Source organism: Chiloscyllium plagiosum, chromosome 21 (genome assembly GCF_004010195.1).
Source record: "Chiloscyllium plagiosum isolate BGI_BamShark_2017 chromosome 21, ASM401019v2, whole genome shotgun sequence".
Lineage (NCBI taxonomy): Eukaryota > Metazoa > Chordata > Chondrichthyes > Orectolobiformes > Hemiscylliidae > Chiloscyllium > Chiloscyllium plagiosum.
The window spans coordinates 6,374,992-6,394,372 of record NC_057730.1 but is presented as its reverse complement, the minus strand read 5'-3'; the positions used below and the strand labels follow the sequence as shown (position 1 = coordinate 6,394,372).

At 42.7% G+C, this 19,381-nt stretch overlaps 1 protein-coding gene across 6 annotated transcripts in view; it reads left to right on the top strand.

The window, feature by feature from the left end:
• Positions 1-19,381, top strand: part of rhbdf1a (rhomboid 5 homolog 1a (Drosophila)) — a 359,396-nt gene that overhangs the window by 297,587 nt on the left and 42,428 nt on the right. For all 6 annotated transcript variants that reach the window (XM_043711146.1, XM_043711147.1, XM_043711150.1 and 3 more), the window contains 4 exons: positions 3,804-3,926; positions 11,751-11,905; positions 14,739-14,990; positions 18,564-18,675. In XM_043711146.1, coding sequence (XP_043567081.1) covers positions 3,804-3,926; positions 11,751-11,905; positions 14,739-14,990; positions 18,564-18,675 — 642 coding nt within the window. The remainder of the gene's footprint in view (positions 1-3,803; positions 3,927-11,750; positions 11,906-14,738; positions 14,991-18,563; positions 18,676-19,381) is intronic.

Below are 19,381 nucleotides of genomic sequence, written 5' to 3'. Positions count from 1 at the left end.
CCATGCAGGAGATGACTCGTTTAATTGTGAAAAATGGGCTGCATGGACAAGTTGGGCCGAAGGGCTTCTTTCCATCCTGTCGGCCTCTGTGACTGAATGTGCCTAAAACAAACACAAGAAAACAACAAAGCAATTATTCCCTCATTTCCCACTTGAATGGAGCTCTCTGTTTAGTTTTCATGTAAAACGTCTCATCAACGTTTTGCATTTAAGTAACGTCTTCTACACTCCCAGATACTTCACTGGAGCAATAAAAGAGAAAATTTAAATGGAGCTACGTACGACCGATAAGTGGGCAGACGTACATAAGATTGGTGAAATATAGAGGAACCTCAATTATCCGAAGGACACGGTTGGGGAGTATTTCGTTCGGTTAAACGAATGTCGGATAATCGATGCAAGATAGTATAGTTAGCCTAATTGAGACCTTGCGATCTTGTTCAGTTAATCAGAAATTCAGTTAATGGGATGCCGGATAATCGAGGTTCTTCTGTATACAGGTTTTGGGAGCATCTTGAAATAGGGAGGAGAGGACAGAAGTTTCATAGAATCCCGACAGTGCAGAAGAGGCCATTCAGCCCGTCGAGTGTCCACCGACCCTCTGAAGGGTTTCCCACCCAGACCCAGTCCCCTCACCCTACCACTGAATCTCTCATTTAGCATGGCCAATCCAGCTCACCTGCACATCTTTAGACTGTAGGAGGAAATTCGCGCAGACTCTGGGAGAACATGCAAACTCCACACACAGTCACCCAAGGCCGGAATTGAATCTGGGTGGATTGGGCTTACTAAATTGTCCTGTATTGTCAAAGGATGTGCAGGTTAGGTGGATTAGCCATGGGAAATGCAGGGTTACAGGGATAGAGTACGGGTTTGGGTCTGGGTGGGATCTTCTTGAGAGGGTTAGTGTGGAGTCAGGTCAAATGGTCTGCTTCCACACTAGGGCTTCTTTGCCTTTTCGCCCTGCACCTGAAATCAATGTTCAATGAAATAATTTCGCGGATAATCTTCATCTGAGGCCAGGTGGAAAACTGGCTACTTCAATGGAGGTCAAGTGAACCTGTTCACCATGTCATCAGCAAAAGTCAAAATTACCACCCCGAATTTGGATTAAATAACAAAAAGGAAACACTAATCATATTAAAGGTAGTGAGTCCATTTATTTAACATTGTAAAGCTCAGTGTTATGCTGTGAAATAAACCAGCTTTACTCACTGTCTCCTGAGACTGCTGCATGTTGCTTATCTTCCTGTGCACTGAAATGTTGGTGTTGCTTCTTGGGTGGTTGAGGTAATGTGACTGGCTCACCTGAGCTTCATTCCCAGCAAAAAGCACGGCTTTCAGAATTTGCTGGCCAGCAGCAGCATGCGATAGTTCATTAATATGAAGGGTTAATGATTGGGGAGGGGTCATTACTCTATCATTGCCTCCAGTTCCGCGTCCTGTTCCAGGACTTGATGGCCACAGAAGTTGCATTCATAACCTGGCCTGAAAGATGGACTATTAGCAAGAACATCTTTTAATATGTCGACAACAAGTGACAGTGACTCCTGATCTGTCAGAACCTGGAGGAGGTAACTGCAAACTGCTGAAGTACCTTCCTGTGCACAGCCATGAGCCAATAGAGGAAGGCCCAAGCACGCTTGAAAAGAGAGCGCAAAATGTGTATGTGTTGCATGGGGTTTTTGCTACATCTTGACATTTTGTCACACCAAGTCTCCCATTTGAGGCATAAAGTCATAGAGATGTGCAGCATGGAAACAGATCCTTTGGTCCAATTCTACCATGCCAACCAGACATCCTAAATGAATCTAGTCCCATTTACCAGCACTTGGCCCATATCCCTCTAATCCCATCCAGGTGCGTTATAAATGCTGTAACTGCACCAGCCTCCTCTATTTCCTCTGGCAGCTCATTCTACACACTCACTACCATCTGCATGAAAATGTCGCTCCTTAGGTCCCTTTTAAATGTTTCCTGTGTCCTCCAGTTTTGGACTCCCCTCCCTTGGGGAAAAGACCTTGACCGTTCACCCTATCCATGCCCCTCATGATTTAATAAATCTCCGTAAGGTCACCCCTCAGCTTCTGACGTTCCAGGGAAAATAGCCCCAGCCTATTGTATAGATCTGTTCTCCCATTATCCTGATTCTGACCCAAGTTGCCTTCATCCTACAAAAGTTGAATTAGTCTTAGCACATTGGTCCCTCTGAAAAGAGAATTTAGTTACGCTATAAGAATCATCAGGCACCAGCATGTTACCTTACAAGTTGGATTTGAAAATCTTTATCTTTCCCTTGTCTGACTCTATCTCAAAGACCTCCTGAATGTTACCAGTGCTAATACTTTGAGAACACTCTCTTTGTTTCTATTGAGTATGTTTTGAACTAAGGCAACCCTCTTAGCTAGAATTTGCTTGCTATTATTATTATTATTCTTCAGTACGACCATAGAAGCATAGTGAACTGCAAACATGAATTCCGTTTCTTTCACCACAATGCTGAATTTCGCCAGTAATCTGTCTTTATTTCCCATCTATAGATCCATTTGAAGTATTTGTTTTGGTTCAAAATTCTTCTGTCTTAACATCTCCTTTGATATTTTCAAAACTCCCTTTTCGGCTCTCCAATGTGTTCAACCCTGATTATTAGCACGTGTTGGTCTCCATTCGTTCTCCAGTTAAGTACGTGAGGAATTGCAAGTTGTTTTTGCTCTAACAAATGGTCAAAATTGATTGGGTGAAATAATTTTAGCCCTTGTGTCAATCTGGCCCTGACAAAAATTGAAATTGCACCCACAAAGGCTCAACATACAAATTCGGAGCTCTCATCATTTTTATATTAGATTTTCCTTTATTCTGTGTTGCTTTATTCCATTTTGACTTTTCTTCATATCTTGTATCAAGTGTCAGAACTAATGCTAGCATTAATCAGAATATCACTTGATCCCTAGATCATTTTTTTCAGTACGCTGTTAACTTGCATGCTGGTGCCTGATGATTCTTATAGCGTAACTAACTTCTCTTTTCAGAGGGACCAATATGCTGAGACTGTAATTCAACTTTTGTAGGATGAAGGCATCTTGAGTCTCCCAATATAAAATCAAAATACTGTGACCCTCTTGGGTGAAAGCGATTAGAGCATTGTGGATTGATGATAATGTCGAGATCGTTGCCCTTTACAGGTAGATCAAGACTGGAACATAATAGGTGTATCCTTTTACACAAACTATTTACTGCGTTATTTATCAGTTTGCAGTTGGCCAACACAGATCAAATCCAGCTATGGCTCAGTTAGTAGCATTCTATGTCTGAATCAAAACATTGTGGGTTCCAATTCCCATTGCAACACAAAGATCAAGGCTGGCTCTTTGATGTAGTGCTGAGGGAGTGCTGCTCTGTTGAAAGTGCCTTCTTTCAGATAAGATGTTAAACAGAGACCCTGTGTGACCCGACAGGAGAGTGTAAAAGATCCTAAGGCATCATTTTTGAAAATCAGCAAGTGTTTGTCCCTGGTGTTTTGGTCAATATTTATCCTCCAAACACTATCATAAAAATGTTGCTATGGGAGCTTGCTGTATACAATTTGTCTGCCCCACTTCCTACTTTGTTTCAAAAAAACACCTTATCGGCTGTGGATCATTTTTGGGGTGCTCTGATACCATGAAAGGTGCTACATAAATGCAAGTCATTCTCTTCCTTCACTTCATGCTTGTAAAAAGGCACAGGGGTGTGGGGTGACCTGCAGAGTGCTGAGACAGTGACCTTTTGTTATATAGTCATGAAATCGCTGATATCTTTTACAGGGGCGCTCTCTCAGGGAAAGTGCGACACGGCGGGCTCAAAGACGCAGCTTTACACCTGCCAGCTTCCTGGAGGAGGATACAGTGGATTTCCCCGATGAGCTGGATACTTCCTTTTTCGCAAGGGTGAGATTCCAAACCACACAGTATTGAAATCTGCAGCATATTCCACATTGGGTTCCAACTTGCAGTATATTGATCTTGACACAAATGTCACCGATGCAGCTGTGTTAACCAGTTTGAAGAATATCTAATCGAGACCAGCCATGAAAAGGGAATAAAGCAACGTGTACCAGTGCAAACTAGATATAGGTGGTTGGAAGAAGGTCTGATTTTTGCAGAAGATTAAATCTCATCATCATCGTAAGCAATATTTCACAAAGTGAGGTTTGGAGCATTTCCTTATTAAATGTTGGAAGATTCTTACATGGGTCTTTGGATTGGGTAAGGATTTTAAAAGTGCTTGGTAGAGAGAGTTGATGCATCTTTAGCCTTTCCTGGGATTGAGCATCCCTGACACGGCCAGCCTTTATTATCAATTCTTAATTAACCTTCATCCGAGTGGCTTTGCTTTGTCATTATTGATTTTTTTTTTTTAAAATGAAGAGCCAGCCACATTGCTGTGGACCTGGAGTAATGTTAAGAGGTTAAACACTGCAGATTTCGTCCCTAATGAACATCAGAATTAAGTTTTATTGTCACATGTAGTTGAGCACAGTGAAAAGTTTACAATGTCCCCATTCACAGTGCCATCTTAGAGACCTAGGCACACAATCTTGGGTAAAAAGTAGAAAACTGAAGGGATAAATTACAATTTAAAAAAATAAAATTACAGTTCTTAATTAAAGTAGTAATTAAAAAATAAAGTAAAAAGTTCCAAATTACAGTCCTCCTTTAACCATGGGCCTGCAGTCCTTCTACACTAGGCTTTCCCCATGAAGGCTCGATCTCGCGACCCCCTCACTGTCTCGTTGCTGACTGTTGTCCTCTCTCCCGTGCTGGACTCAATTTCCAGTGACATTAATGAACCAGAAGAACTTTTACAACAAACAATGATGGTTGTCGTGGTGACCATTGCTAAAACTAGCATTCGATTCCAGGCTAATTAATTGAACTAAAATTCCCCCAGCACCATGGTCCACAGATCAGTATCCCAGGGCCTCTGGATTACCAGTGCAATGACATTACAAGTAGCTCTCCTATGACAAAATAGTTGCATTCCTGTGTGACGCTGTGTTATAGAAAATCTTGCAATACAAATAATGGAGTCTATGGGATAAATAGGGTTAGGGGCAAACCATCAAAAATAGAAACAAGAATAATAGTTAGCCTAACACAAACAAAGCACAGTCTAAGTAAATCTTTAAATCTTATATTTTAATGAAATAATACAGTGAGTTTAACACTAACACTAAAATCACTGACTACAGCACTGTACCTTTTACAAAGCTCTTCACCAGAAAGCAGGTGAGCTGCCTGACCATGTGATGCCGATGCTGAATTCCAGTCTTCCTCAAGATTCTTCCCTGGTTTGAAATAAAATTCCTTCTAAACGTAGACTACAATTCCCAGTTTCAATTTAAGTTTCAAGGCTTGCAGAGCTGATTGCATTCCTGGTTTAGCTGAGCACACTGAATTTGCATTTTGCAGACAGGATCCTGAGGCTGGGTTTTGCTGTTCAGCTAGTGCCAGGTGGAATCACATAACAGTGAATGGGAGTTTGTTTTATTTTTTAAAAATAGTCCGCAATTAACAAATTGCGTTACAACCAAATTGTGTTTGATAAACACGCGTTATAGGAGAACGACCTGTAACATTATATCACCTATGTCTTTAATGGAGGGTTGGATAAGAATTTGAAAGAGGAATGAATTTCCGGGATATGAGGTTAAGAACAAGAGAGTGAAAATGTCCGTGTTGCTCTTCAATAGAGCAGGTATGTGTTTGATGAACTGAATGTGCTTACTATTCTATAATTCAGTGATTTTTTCTTTTGTTTCCACTTATGAAATGTGAATTCAAGATTATTTCAGAGAGTTGAAGCATGTGGTGAACTTAAAAAGTATTCTAAAAGAAACAATGAAAATATGACTACATGTCATTCAACCTGCATGCAGATAAGAGTGTAAGAGCTTTTGTGCATTTAATCAGTTAAGTGCAGCCTTAACCCTTAAAATCACTCAGCTTCAAAACATTGGGGTGAATAATGTCCTCATTAGCACAGTACCCAAGGGACTTCTGTTCATAAGACAAAGCAGGATTGTGCCGAAGTGATCTGAAGTTACACAAGTCTAGATCTTTTTCCTTAATGAAAACCACGAGAACTGCGAATGCTGTGAATCAGAAACAAAGACCGAAGTTGCTGGGAAAGTTTCCAGCAGGTCTGGCAGCATCTATGAAGAGAAATCAAAGTTAATGTTTCAGGTCTTGTGATCCTTCCTCCGAACTGAGAGTAACCAGGAAAATGTCAGTTTATATGCAGCAAGGAGGATCAGGAGAGGGGGCAAGGAGTAAATTATAGGAGTGGATAGAGCCCAAAGAGAGAGAAGAATAGTTGGACAAACAAAGGAGTTGATAACAATCTGGCTGGGGTGGTGAATAGCTGTTAACGGAGATTGTTAGTGGCTAACAATAGGGAGTGTGTAATGGCAGACTGTGATAACAGGCCTGGTGTGTGGGATTGGGGTCTAGGACCTGGGAGAGTTCAGACCCTAAAATTATTGAACTCCGTATTGAATCCAGAGGGGTGCAGGATCGCCAAGCAGTAAATGACATGCTGTTCTTTCAGCTTGTGCTGAGCTGCGCTAGAGCACTGCAGCAAGCCTAAGACAGAGATGTTGGCCGGGGACAGGGTGGTGTGTTTACTTGGCAGGCAACTGGAAGCTCAGGGTTTTCTTGCAGGCAGAGCATAGATGTTCTGTGAAGCGGTCACCCAGTCTATGCTTCGTTTCCCCAATGTAGAGAACGCATTGTGAGCAGTGAATGCAGTAGACTAGATTGTGAGAAGTGCAGGTAAAGTGCTGCTTCGCCTGGAAGTTGTGTTCAGGCCCTTGCATAGTGAGGAGGGAGGAGGCGAATGGGAAGGTGTTACACCTTCGGCAATTGCAGGAGAAGGTGCTGTGGGGGCATGTTGGGAGTGAAGAAAGAGTGAATGAGGGAACGGACCTTGTGGAAGGCAAACAAGGAAGGGGAGGGGAACATGTATCTGGTGATGGTATTTTGCTGTGTGTGTGGGGTGGTGTGGCCATGTATTGTGGGATCTTCTGTACAGTTTGTGGTTTCTCTCCCAGCAACTTTCACAGGTTTGTACAGGGGTGTCACATTCTAATCGCTGACTGCAGGGAGTTGCCATACCCAGTTGTTGGTTTATTGTTGCTACAACCTGCTTTATGCAAAAGGTCACAATCTAGGTATTTCCTGCTTTTATTATCCACTGAATTAGGAGCAGTATTAAACCACAACACTACATGGAACTCCACCAGTTTCAACATTTGTTTCCTTGGAAACGTTTTTTAAAAGATTTCCAGAATGCCTGGTTTATGGAGATGACAATGATGGTGTTTGTCTGATACAAACTGGCCTGGTAGAGCCCTCAGCTATTTCTTGTACCAGTCTTTGTGATGCCCAATTGCTTTTACCCCCCCCCACATAGCCCACTCTTCGCCGGTGATGCTCATATTTACCTCTCGCCAATTGCCACCCTGACCCTTTCAACTACTTACCTTAAACAAACGTTTGCCTCCTTTCTGTAGCTTGCTAAAGTGTATCTGGGACTTCCAACCCCAAGAATATGATTGTCACTGCTGTACAGACAGGATCTGGTTTAGCAGCCAGCTCTGGTCCTGTACTGCACTGGAGGGCTTCCAGAACAGGTATCTTCCACATTTCTCAGAGTCCCGGATTGGAATTTGAGACCAGCAACGCAGAGGTTCGGAGTGGTGTAAGTGTAAAGAAAGGGAGTGACTATTTGACTCCGATCGCCACACCTCAGCAGATTTGCCCTGTTGTTTTGGTTGCTGCCACAAACTCCATTCACCAAGCATCAATTCCATCCCTCTCCTCGACTCACTGTTCACAACCTTGACATCCTAACTGATCCCGAGATGAACTCCTGATTGCCTGATCACGCCAGTACGAAAAGCACCTATTCCCATCTTCCATTTCTATTCCTGCCTCAGGTCATTGTTGAAATGTTTGTTTGTACTTCTGCTACCCCTAGACTTGACTATTTCAATACACTGTTGGACAACCTCTGAGTCTATTCTCCTATAAATTTGAAGTCATCTGCTAATTCACAGCAAGTTGCATTCTCTTATAATCCCTAGTGTTCATTAGCACTCAGATAATGAATGTCTCAAATTCAAAATTCTCATTCTTATATCCCAGTTGTTCCATGGTCTCAGCCCGACTACTTCTGCAATCCCACAGCCTCTCTGAGGTACACTATTTTGCTTCTAATTAATTTACCAGGATGGCCAAGTGGTCGAAGGTTCCAGATGCTGTGGTTGGTTCTCCTTTCCTTGCTGAAACCTGGTGATTTCTGGGCCCTTTCTAAAGTCATATGTTCAGATCCCACTCCTGATGTTCACCTTTTGGTGAATAGTTGGTGCAGACTCGATAGGCCTTTTCTGTACTGTATGATTCTGAGTTCTGTCCTTTAAAGATTCCTGGTTCTGATTGCTGCTCCATTGCTTCCATATCCATATCCGCCACAGATTCACCTGCACCTCCATCCACATCGCTGAACACTCTCTGCTCATTCCTGAAGAAGGGCCTGTGCCCGAAACGTCGAATCTCCTGTTCCCTGGATGCTGCCTGACCTGCTGTGCTGTTCCAGCAATAAAGTTTCAGCTCCATTGCTGTCAACGTGCTAATTATAATGTCCCTTTCTAATTCTCTCTCCCTCATCACCTCCTATGTGTGAAATCTATTTCACTAATCCACCTGGTAGTTTGTGGCTGTAACACCTCACTGTAGCTAAGTTTGTCAGTGCTCTGGTGATACACTACGGGATGCTGAGGTGCTATGTAAATGTAGGTGGTTGTTGATGTGCAGGCTCTCACTGTCAAATCATTCTATCTCAATATCCGTCCTGACATTTTATGCTGGAGTTTATTTTCTTTCTTCTCTTCAGAGGTGTCTTGCCTTTTTATCAAGAGTTTTCAGCAGCAGGGACTTGCCTTTCTGTTCTTCTATTGTACTATAAAGTAATTCATGACAGAAACTTCAGCAGAGAAGGTCCATTGTGAATGTTGGCAATGCTCGAACACTTTCTAATGGTGTTGGAGAAATCTCTGTGCCTCACTGCTTTATTTCACTGAATAAAGAATGAGTTGAATCTCCAGAAACTGCAACATGCAGGAATTCTAAAGATGACCTTCTAGCCTGTGTGGTCTCATGACCACAGAATGAAGTTATTTGATTTGTCTCTTGTGTATTTCACATTTTGACTACATTTAATCAAAGCCTTCTGCAAAACAAGGGCACTTAACTCTTAATGTGACAGAAAGCAGGACATGTTTGAGCATAGAACTGTACAGCACAAGAATGTCTCCTTCAGCCCATTGGCTGTACAGGACATTGGTTCGACCTCTTTTGGAATATTGCATGCGATTCTGGTCTCTCTCCTAAAGGAAGGATGTTGTGAAACTTGAAAGGGGTCAGAAAAGATTTACAAGGATGTTGCCAGGGTTGGAGGGTTTGAGCTATAGGGAGAGGCTTGATTAGGCTGGGGCTGTTTTCCCTGGAGTGTCGGAGGCTGAGGGGTGACCTTATAGAGGTTTTATAAAATCATGAGGGGCATGGATAGGATAAATAGGCAAGGTCTTTTGCCTTCGGGTGGGGGGGGTTCAAAATTAGAGGGTATAGATTTAAGGTGAGACGGGAAACATTTAAAAGAGAAAGACTGGAAACGTTTTCATGCAGAGGGTGGTGTGTATGGAATGAGCTGCCAGAGGAAGTGGTGGAGACTGATACATTTAAACATTTAAAAGGCATCTGGATGGGTATATGAACAGGAAGGTGTTTAGTGGGATATGGGTCAAGTGCTGGCTAATGGGACTAGGTTAGGATATCTGTTCGGCATGGACGAGTTGGACCGAAGGGTCTGTTTCCATGCTGTACATCTCTAAGACTCTGTCGTGCTAAAATTAAACTAATCCCTTCTGTCTGCCCTTGGTCCATATTCCTCCATTCCTTGCATAATTATGTGTTTATCTAAAAGTCCTTTAAACCCCACCCCCCCATTGTATCTGCCTCCACCACCACCATTCCTGACTGTACATTCTAAACTCCTACCACTCTTTGTGTCAAAAGACTTGCCCCTCACAACTCCTTTGAACTTCCCCTCTCACCTTAAATGAATGCCCCCTCGTATTAAACAAGATCCTTTTCCATTTGAGAATGACTGAATGCATTACCGTATGACTCTTTGAAAACCTACAGCGGATTCAACTCTGAGATGGTGATGTGTATTCTGGTCGTAGGAAGTGAAGCTTTTGAGAAGATTAGGGGAGAGGCATGATGGGACAGTGTCTGTAATTTCCATAATATTTCAAGTGCTAGCCAGCAGTTGCACCCTAACAATCAAGATTTGGAGATGCCGGTGTTGGAGTGGGGTATACAAACTTAAAAATCACACAACACCTGGTTATGGTCCAACAGGTCTAATTGGAAGCACTAGCTTTCTGAGCACTGCTCCTTCATCAGGTGGTTGTGGAGTGCACAGTTGTAAGCTTCCAATTAAACCTGTTAGACTATAACCTGGTATTGTGTGATTCTCTGAGTGTTTCTGGTCTGTTGTGTAAACCTGCCTGAAAGCAATCTTTCCCAGTAGCCTTGCCTGCCTTTTCCTCTCCAATAGTCTAGCCCATGATAGCAAAGAATGTGAAACCTGGATACAAGCCTCATTGAGAGTCAAACTTGGGCCTCCCCAGCTGAAGTTCGCGACACCCTCCAGACTGCATTGTACTTTTCATTGAATAATCTCGTGATGAAATGTCAAGTTGTTACAATGTGTTTCTGTCAAATCTATGATTCAGTACACAGAAATGAGCACGATCTTGAGAACAGGCACATTAAACATACATTGAAGCAATTGTTAATAGCCTCTTTCATTGAGTGGCTAACAGAGCTATGCAGCATTCTGGCTCTGTCGTAGAAATGCTAAAGATCAGTGTGTTGTAGATTTTCACACTGTTCTGATACAAGGGACTGCTCAGGGATCAGCTTGGTAATATATCAGTTTCCTTAAGGAACAACAGGTGGTGTTGCATTGTTCAAAGCTGAGTACAGATTGGCTGCTACAGATAGCACATTTTAAAGTAATCCCCATTGCCATGAATGTGAGATTATCACTGTTTAATGTACACTGATAGGTGACATTGAACAAACAAGAGAAGTCCATGAAACATAACCTTTCAGAACTTAAAGAACTGCCCATTTCTTGTTGGATTCTTTGGTAGTTCTTTATCATTGCTGATCAGACACAGAAAATGTACTCATGCTTTACAGTGTAAGAGACTTTCCTTGTTCATTTGAGTTTACGAATGCTCTGCAAGACAGAAAGTGGGCACATTGAAGGTTTCTCAACTTTGCATGGCTTGTCTTGTGGACTTTATTGAAACTTGGAATGCTTCCTTTGATTTCAGTGAAAGGTTTAAGTCTTATTAAGCCAATTAGCATGTGGAAGCAATACACTGTGCAATACTGAGCCTCATCTCATTCAGACTTCATTGGCATCTGTTTGTTACCAGATTAGCTTTAAAATAACTCCATCTGGTGGCCATTAAGGCTGCCCATTCTTGCTCAAATGAGTAACGACAGAACAATGTGCTGTGATACAGCTCCCGTATGTAATTCATATTTAATTGTTATGGTATCTGACAGAGTGTAATTGTCTCAAATTTGCTAAGATTTTTCTGTCTTGAATGTGTTATTTCTTTTGGCCAGGAAGGAGTCCTACCTGAAGAGTTGTCCACCTATCCCGACGAGGTATTTGAACCAGCAGAAGGTGTGAAAGAGGCAGAGGCCAAGTCTCTCGATCAGACTGACCTGACCGGCAGTGCCTTGGACAAAAGGGAACTCGAAAGAAGCCATCTAATGCTGTGAGTTTCAGGCTTTCCACTGGGTCAGACCTGCACGGGGAAGGAATAATGTTAAAAATGGAAATTCAGTGCAGGTTAACTTGTTGCAGTGAGGGCAACAGAAAACATCTCCACGAGATCATATTTTGTTCCAGTACAATATCGTTGCATCAAATTGTAGATAAGCTGTCTGAGAACATGGTGGGCATAATGGTTTTTGACTCCAACTTTGATTCACTGGAGAGAGGTACAGGTTGCAAACAGCGTTAAATTAAGTGCAGCTTGTAAAGTTGGCAGATATTGATTTTCAATCTGTCTAATTGGGCAGCGTTTAATCTTCCTTCCAAAAATGATTAGAAAATATCGCACGATGTGGTTAAAAGAATTAAACTTCCTCCCCTTCAATAAAATAAATCTTCTTGCAATATGTGGTGTCTCTATTAATTTAGTCTAAGGTGAGCCCTCAGGTATAATGTACCTTGATGCCGCACAGAAGAGACTATTCAGCTCATCAAGTCCACGCTGTCTCTGTGAGAAGGAATCTAGTCAGCCCCATTTCTCTGCTATATCCCCCTTGGCCTGCAGGTTGATATTCCTCAAATGTCCCCACACAATTTTAATCTCCCATTCCAATGGCTCTCCTCCAAACCTCCTGGAATTATGAAACACTGGAATATTTTGCTGTTGTAACTTTGGGGATTGGGACTGACCTCAACCAGCCTCTCCACTAAATTCTCTTCAGCTGCATGACTTATTGGAATCTCCATCATAAAATAAATCCACTTCAGTGGGTCATCTTGGTTATCTTAAAACGCAATTTCCCAAGCCCTCTCTTGGTTTAGCTTCTTATCCAGTTGAGCCACTTGCTCCACCTCCTTTCTGTTTTTAGATTACTTACAGTGTGGAAACAGGCCCTTCGACCCAACAAGTCCACACCGCCCCGCCGAAGCGCAACCCACCCATATGCCTACATGTACCCTTACCTAACACTACGGGCAATTTAGCATGGCCAATTCACCTGACCTGCACATCTTTTGGACTGTGGGAGGAAACCGGAGCACCCGGAGGAAACCCACGCAGACACGGGGAGAACGTGCAAACTCCACACAGTCAGTTGCCTGAGGCGGGAATTGAACCCTGGTCTCTGGCGCTGTGAGGCAGCAGTGCTAACCACTGTGCCACCGTGCCGCCCACTTTGTGCCGCCCACTTCTGTGCCACTATCAGATTTTGTTACCATTGAGGGGGTGGGGGAGCTCTTAACCCCAGGGACAAATGGCTTGCGGCAGGTGAGAAGATAAAATGCTTTAAGGTGTCCCAAGTCCCAGTTGGTAAAAGGAGGATGGGATCCTTGAGGTAAACATTTTGATTGCATTGCTTGTGGAGAATGTTGCTTCCAGTTATGTACGTATAGAAGATACATAAAAAATCTCTACAGTGTAGAAGCAGGCCATTTGGCCCATCGGATCCACACTGACCCTCCAACAGAACATCACATCCAGAGTTACCCCCTACCCTATCCCTGTCACCCTGCATTCTCCATGGCTAACCCACTTAGCCTGCACATCCATGGACACTATGGGGCAATTTAGCACAGCCAATCACCGAACTGGCACATCTTTGGACTGTGGGAGACAACCCACAGAGACACAGGGAGAATGTGCAAACTCCACACAGATAGTCGCCTAAGGCTGGAATTGAACCTGAGTCCATGATGCTGTGGGGTAGCAGTGCTAACTACTGAGCATCACCATTCTGCCCCCACCACCCCCTCAACAATGATAAAACAGGTGGAGGTACAGAAAATACGGAGGAGGAGCTGTAACTGGCTCAACGGGCTGTGAAGCTAAATCTAAGGTAAAGCTTGGGAAATTGTGCTTTAAGGTAACCAAGATGACCCACTGAGAGAGCCTTCCAATGAATTGATCTGCATGTGATCAGGCCCTCAAGCAGTGACCCACACACTTCTCAAGTGCTGTTCAATTCATCGGTCTACTTGCTTGGCTTTTCAATGTCAGAGTTAGCTCCTGCCCATCAGACAGGAAACCAACTGCACAAAGTTTAAACATGGCTTGCTTTTATGTTTAGGAGTGCACGTACATCCCCTTACTTCCAGGTTTCTTGCCTGACAATCCTTCTTTTCTTGGTCGCAGTAAATATTGGGTCCATCCTTTCTCAAATGAAAGATACCCCAGGAGGCAAAATGTCCCAATTAATTCTGTGGGGTTTTTTTTGTAGATAATTGTGGGGTTTTTTTTGTAGACAATACCTTGCATATTTGAATTTTCACTACCATGTATTGATGTTTTTGTTTTCACAAGTGTCTGAATGCACCTTGCACTTTAATGGTTGTTCTGAAAGTAACTTAATCAAATCTTTTCCACGGTGACACAGACCTCACATGACCAGGGACCCAGATTTGAATCCACCCTCAGACAGCTGTCTGTGTGGACTTTGCATGTTGTCCTCATGTCTGTGTGGGTTTCCTCCAAAAATCTAAAGATATGCAGGTTCGGTGGATTGGCCATGCTAAGTTGCCCATTGTGTCCAGGTATGTGCAGGCCAGGTGGGTTAGTCATGGGAAATGCAGGGTTACAGGGTTAGGATAGGAGCTGGGTCTGGGTGGGATGCTCTTCGGAGGGACAGCATGAACTTGATGGGCTGAATGGCCTACAAGGAGTATATGATTCTATTTGACGACATGATTAAAAGCCTAACCATGTTGCATATCTGTTGGGAAACAATAAGACCTGTTTTTATTGGAAAACTGTTTACATTAGAGTTGTCGAGGCTGATTGACTGTTGAAGTGTTTACATTTTTCTGGGTCATTGTGAAGAATCATTTGTCATTTTCAGTCCGTTGGAACGGGGCTGGAGGAAGCAGAAAGAAGGAACACCCGCGCAACCCAAGGTGCGGTTACGGCAGGAGGTGGTCAGTGTGAGTGGCCAAAGGAGAGGCCAGCGCATTGCTATACCCGTAAAGAAGTTACTCGCCAAGGAGAAAAGACCGTACGGCCTGGGAATGGTGGGAAAGCTAACAAATCGAACCTATCGCAAGCGGATAGATAGCTATGTGAAGAAACAAATAGATAATATGGATGATCATCGGTATGGAACAGAATCTGATTTGAATTTATAAATTCTGTGAATGTTATATATGAAGAGCTGGCTTCCTGGACATTTTTGGTTCTGAGGTACTAACTCAGATGTTTGTCCCCCAAGTTGATATTTTTAAGTCCCATTTGAAGTGACGGTAGCCATTCTCCCACCTTCATTCATTGGTATATTTCTTTTTGATCATCATAGAATCATATAGTACAGAAGAGGCCCTTTGGCCCATCAAGTCTGTACTGCCAAGGTTACTATAGTCCCATAAAGCTGCTCTCTCCTCAGAAAGAGAGAGAGATAACTGGTGGTGAGTTCAACCTCTCCGAGGGGTCCACAGGTACTGGATTGCATTGACTTCCTCACTCATGAGTTGATTTTTCATGTGTAGATAATGATTGCTGGCAGGTTTTTAAGGATTACAGTCCAGTATGATCTTACCGTTGCCCAGTGGTCTAGTACACTTGCAGCCGGGATAGGAGAGAGAACCCTAGTTACATTCCCTCCCTGACCTACTGCTAACTGCTTTGTTCTGGCTGACTAATGCTCGGGCTATCTAATCTCTGGTGTTCTCTGGCTAAAGCAGCTGGTATGTTGGCAAACAACATTGGGCAGAAACTTCATCTCCCTCGCATTGAGTAATTTGTCTGAAATGAGCAAAACAATTCAAAAGCTCCATGAGTTCAAAGAACAAGTGGTGTGCCACTGCATCAATGTTCTCCTGTCTTTTGTGCACGTTATCACACTGAAAACTGACCCTGTCCAAAATATTGTCCAGGCCCCAGACTGAATTAATCACCATTGCGCTTTTCTGTTAATTGTTCCTGCTTAGTTCTGCTTACAGAGAATTTTTAAATTATTGTCAGGCCACTGTAAGCATGTTTGAAAAGTGTTTTGTCAAGAAAATTGCTAGAATTTTATTGCTTTATGGCAACGTAAAACTAAATTCTTCTTAGTTTTTAAGAAATTCAATTTTTAGTGATTTGGTTTGCAGTAGACCAAACCCCCTGATTTAAACACTTTTTCTAATAAAGCTGTATTAACAAAATTGCACCAGGTTACGTACCTTATGCATACGAAGGAATACTTTTAATACCATTGTTTGTTTATAAATTATGTTTTACAGTGGTGTGCAAATTGCTGGAAACTTGTGTTTGGTGCTATACAAATGGCTGTAACCTTGAGGGAACAAAAGATCAAACCATTTCTTAACAATGCAGTTTTGAGTGCAGTTTTCAGCTGTACGTAAAACTGCAGTCTGCTGTTTCTGTTTTCAATAACAACATGTTGGGATCTGTTTTAAGAGTTTGGAATATATTTGCGCATGTAGGCAGTTAACGTTTGGGGTGAAATGGATGCTGGGTTAATACAGATGGAAAAATGTAAGTTACTATGTAGGTCGCACTTACCGAGATGGAAGTGGGAAATTGATTTTGACAGTAATAGGCTGATTTTAATTTGTACACTCTGCAAAATTGATCCGAGGGCTCAAGCAGAATTTTTAATAGGAATCAGATTACACCAGGAAATGGAAAATGGGAGAAATATATTGCTTGCTGAAATATTACATCCTTGAGGGTTGAACCAAGTGAAGTTGACTGTACATCCAAATGGTTACTGGTTCTGAATAATGGCACAGTTAATTGGGAAAGATCATTGCAACTTAGATTCCGTGTACTTCGATTCAATGAGAATGTACATTTTTGACAGAGTGCCCCAGTGTGGAAAATAGATTCACTTAGAATAGAATTGATATGGTCTGTAATTCGGTGTGTATTTACACTCTAACGTAGTGAGTCTGGTGCTGAACGTTTATTCACTCTGCTAGAGACAGCTGATCTGTGAAATCTGGAACTTTTCAGGAGGGTTATGCTTGTGCTAGTGTTGTCACTTGTAACATTACAAATGGGTTTCAGGGTAGTTGAATCATCCTCTTGTGGTGCAGTGATAATGTCCCTATCCCTAGACTGGGAGGCCTAGGTTCAATTCCACCTGTTCTAGGAGTGCATGATCTGAGCAAGTTGATACAAATACATTTTTCTTCCCCCACATATTTAACATGCTGGCCTCAGTATTAAACATCTGCACCTAAGAGATGTGACAGAGATTCTGAGTACTTTAAAAAATGCATACCAATTCCTCCGCCTCTGCCGTATCTGCTCCCAGGAGGACCAGTTCCACCACAGAACACACCAGATGGCCTCCTTCTTTGGAGACTGCAATTTCCCTTCCCACGTGGTTAAAGATGCCCTCCAACGCATCTCGTCCACATCCCGCACCTCCCCGAAGTCCAAAACCAGAGGGCATAGGTTTAAGGTTAGAGGGAAGAGATTTAAAAGAAACCTGAGGGGTAACTTTTTCACACAGAGGATGATATGTGCATGGAATGAACTGCTAGAGGAAGTGGTGAAGACAGATATAATTGCAACGTTTGAAAGGCATAAATAGGAAGGATTTAGAGGGATATGGACCAAATGCTGGCAAATAAGACTAGATTAGTTGAGGATATCTGGTTGGCATGGAAGGTAGGACCTATAGGTCTGCTTTCGTGCTGTACAGCTCTCTAAGTCTATACGTTGAGGAGCTGGGCATGACCCTTCATATAAACTTTTGCAGTAAGATAGGGCTACTCACTAACAGAAAAGCAGTAACTTCAACACAATGTGGAAGGGACAAAGCTCCAGTTCATCGACTCTCCATTCTGCTTCTTAACCTCCGATCCTCTGGAATTACATGTTCCCAGAGGACAAGACTTAGTAAAATCACCTTAATCCCCTTCCCCACTCACCCATTGTATATCACCTTCATCCCCTCCCCCACTCAACCATTGTACTCTATGCTACTTTCTCCCCATCCCCACCCTCTTCTAGCTTATCTCTCCACGCTTCAGACTCACTGCCTTTATTCCTGATGAAGGGCTTTTGCCTGAAACGTCGATTTCGCTGCTCCTTGGATGCTGCCTGAACTGCTGTGCTCTTCCAGCACCACTAATCCAGAATAAAATTAACAGCCCACTGTAACAGGAAGTCTAATTTTTAAAGTTATCAATTGTTGACCATGTTTCCTAGTGGTCAGGAAACCTGGTAATGAAAGTACTAGAACTATCTTTGACAACATACTGTTATTTGTTGAAAGACTAGAATCATCGAGATGTACAGCATGTCCTACTTGTCTATGCCGACCAGATATCCTAAATCAACCTAGTCCCATTTGGCAGCATTTGGTCCATGTCCCTCTTAAACCCTTCCTATTCATATACCATTCAGACACCTTTTAAATGTTGTAATTGTATCAGCCTCCACCACTTCCTGTGGCAGCTTGTTCAATATACGCACAACTCTCTGCGTTAAAATGTTGCCCCTTAGGTTCCTTTTAAATCTTTCCCCTCTCACCTTAAAACCATTCCCTCCAGATTTGGACTCCCCTGCCCTGGGGAAAAGACCTTGGCTATTCACCCTATCCATTCCCCTCATGATTTTATAAACCCTTTTTATGTTAGCTGTAATGTTAAATGTTCAAACAATTAGTTTATTACAGGTTTTTTGATCACTAATAGTTGCTAACTTTTCCTTTCAGGCCTTTTTTCACGTACTGGATTACGTTTGTGCATATATTGATTACTATCCTAGCAGTGTGTATCTATGGAATTGCTCCAATAGGATTTTCTCAACATGAAACTGTAGATTCAGTAAGTAATAAATCAAAAGCAAAGCAATTAGTTCATTTTAACTTTATTCCTGTCACAAGGTAATAATTCTGACACTATTAGTTTAATGGAATGACAATGTATTAAGTGTGTGTCATATTAACATATTTGAAGTAATTTAGTATCAGTATGCAAACTACAAAAGTATTTTGTTGTGTTCCACCTGTTATCATAGAATCCCAACAGTGTGTGGAAGCACGCCGTTTGGCCCATCAGGTCTACACCAACCCTCTGAAGAAGATCCTATCCAGGACCACCCCTGTCCCTGTGTAAGCCTGCACTTCTGGTAGCTAACCCACCTAGCTTGCACGCCGATAGACACTTTTTAGCAGGCCCAATCCACCTAACCTGCACATCTTTGTACTGTGGGAAGAAACCAGAGCATCTGGAGGAAATCCATGCAGATACAGGAAGAATGTGCAAACACCACACAGTTATCTGACACTGGAATCAAACCCAGGTCCCTGGTGCTGTGGGTCAGCAGTGCTAACCACTCAGCAGCTATGCCGCTCCAGCTATCTGGACTACTTAATGTTCACCTATAGACTGGCAACCTTTGTGGAGAAAGAAACTGTTAACGTTTGGAGTCCAATGACTTTTCTTCAGAACAGTCCCAAGTGAGTTCCAACGTCACTGGATTCAGAACGTTAACATTGTTTAGAGGCTGCCAGAGCTGCTGAGTCTCTCC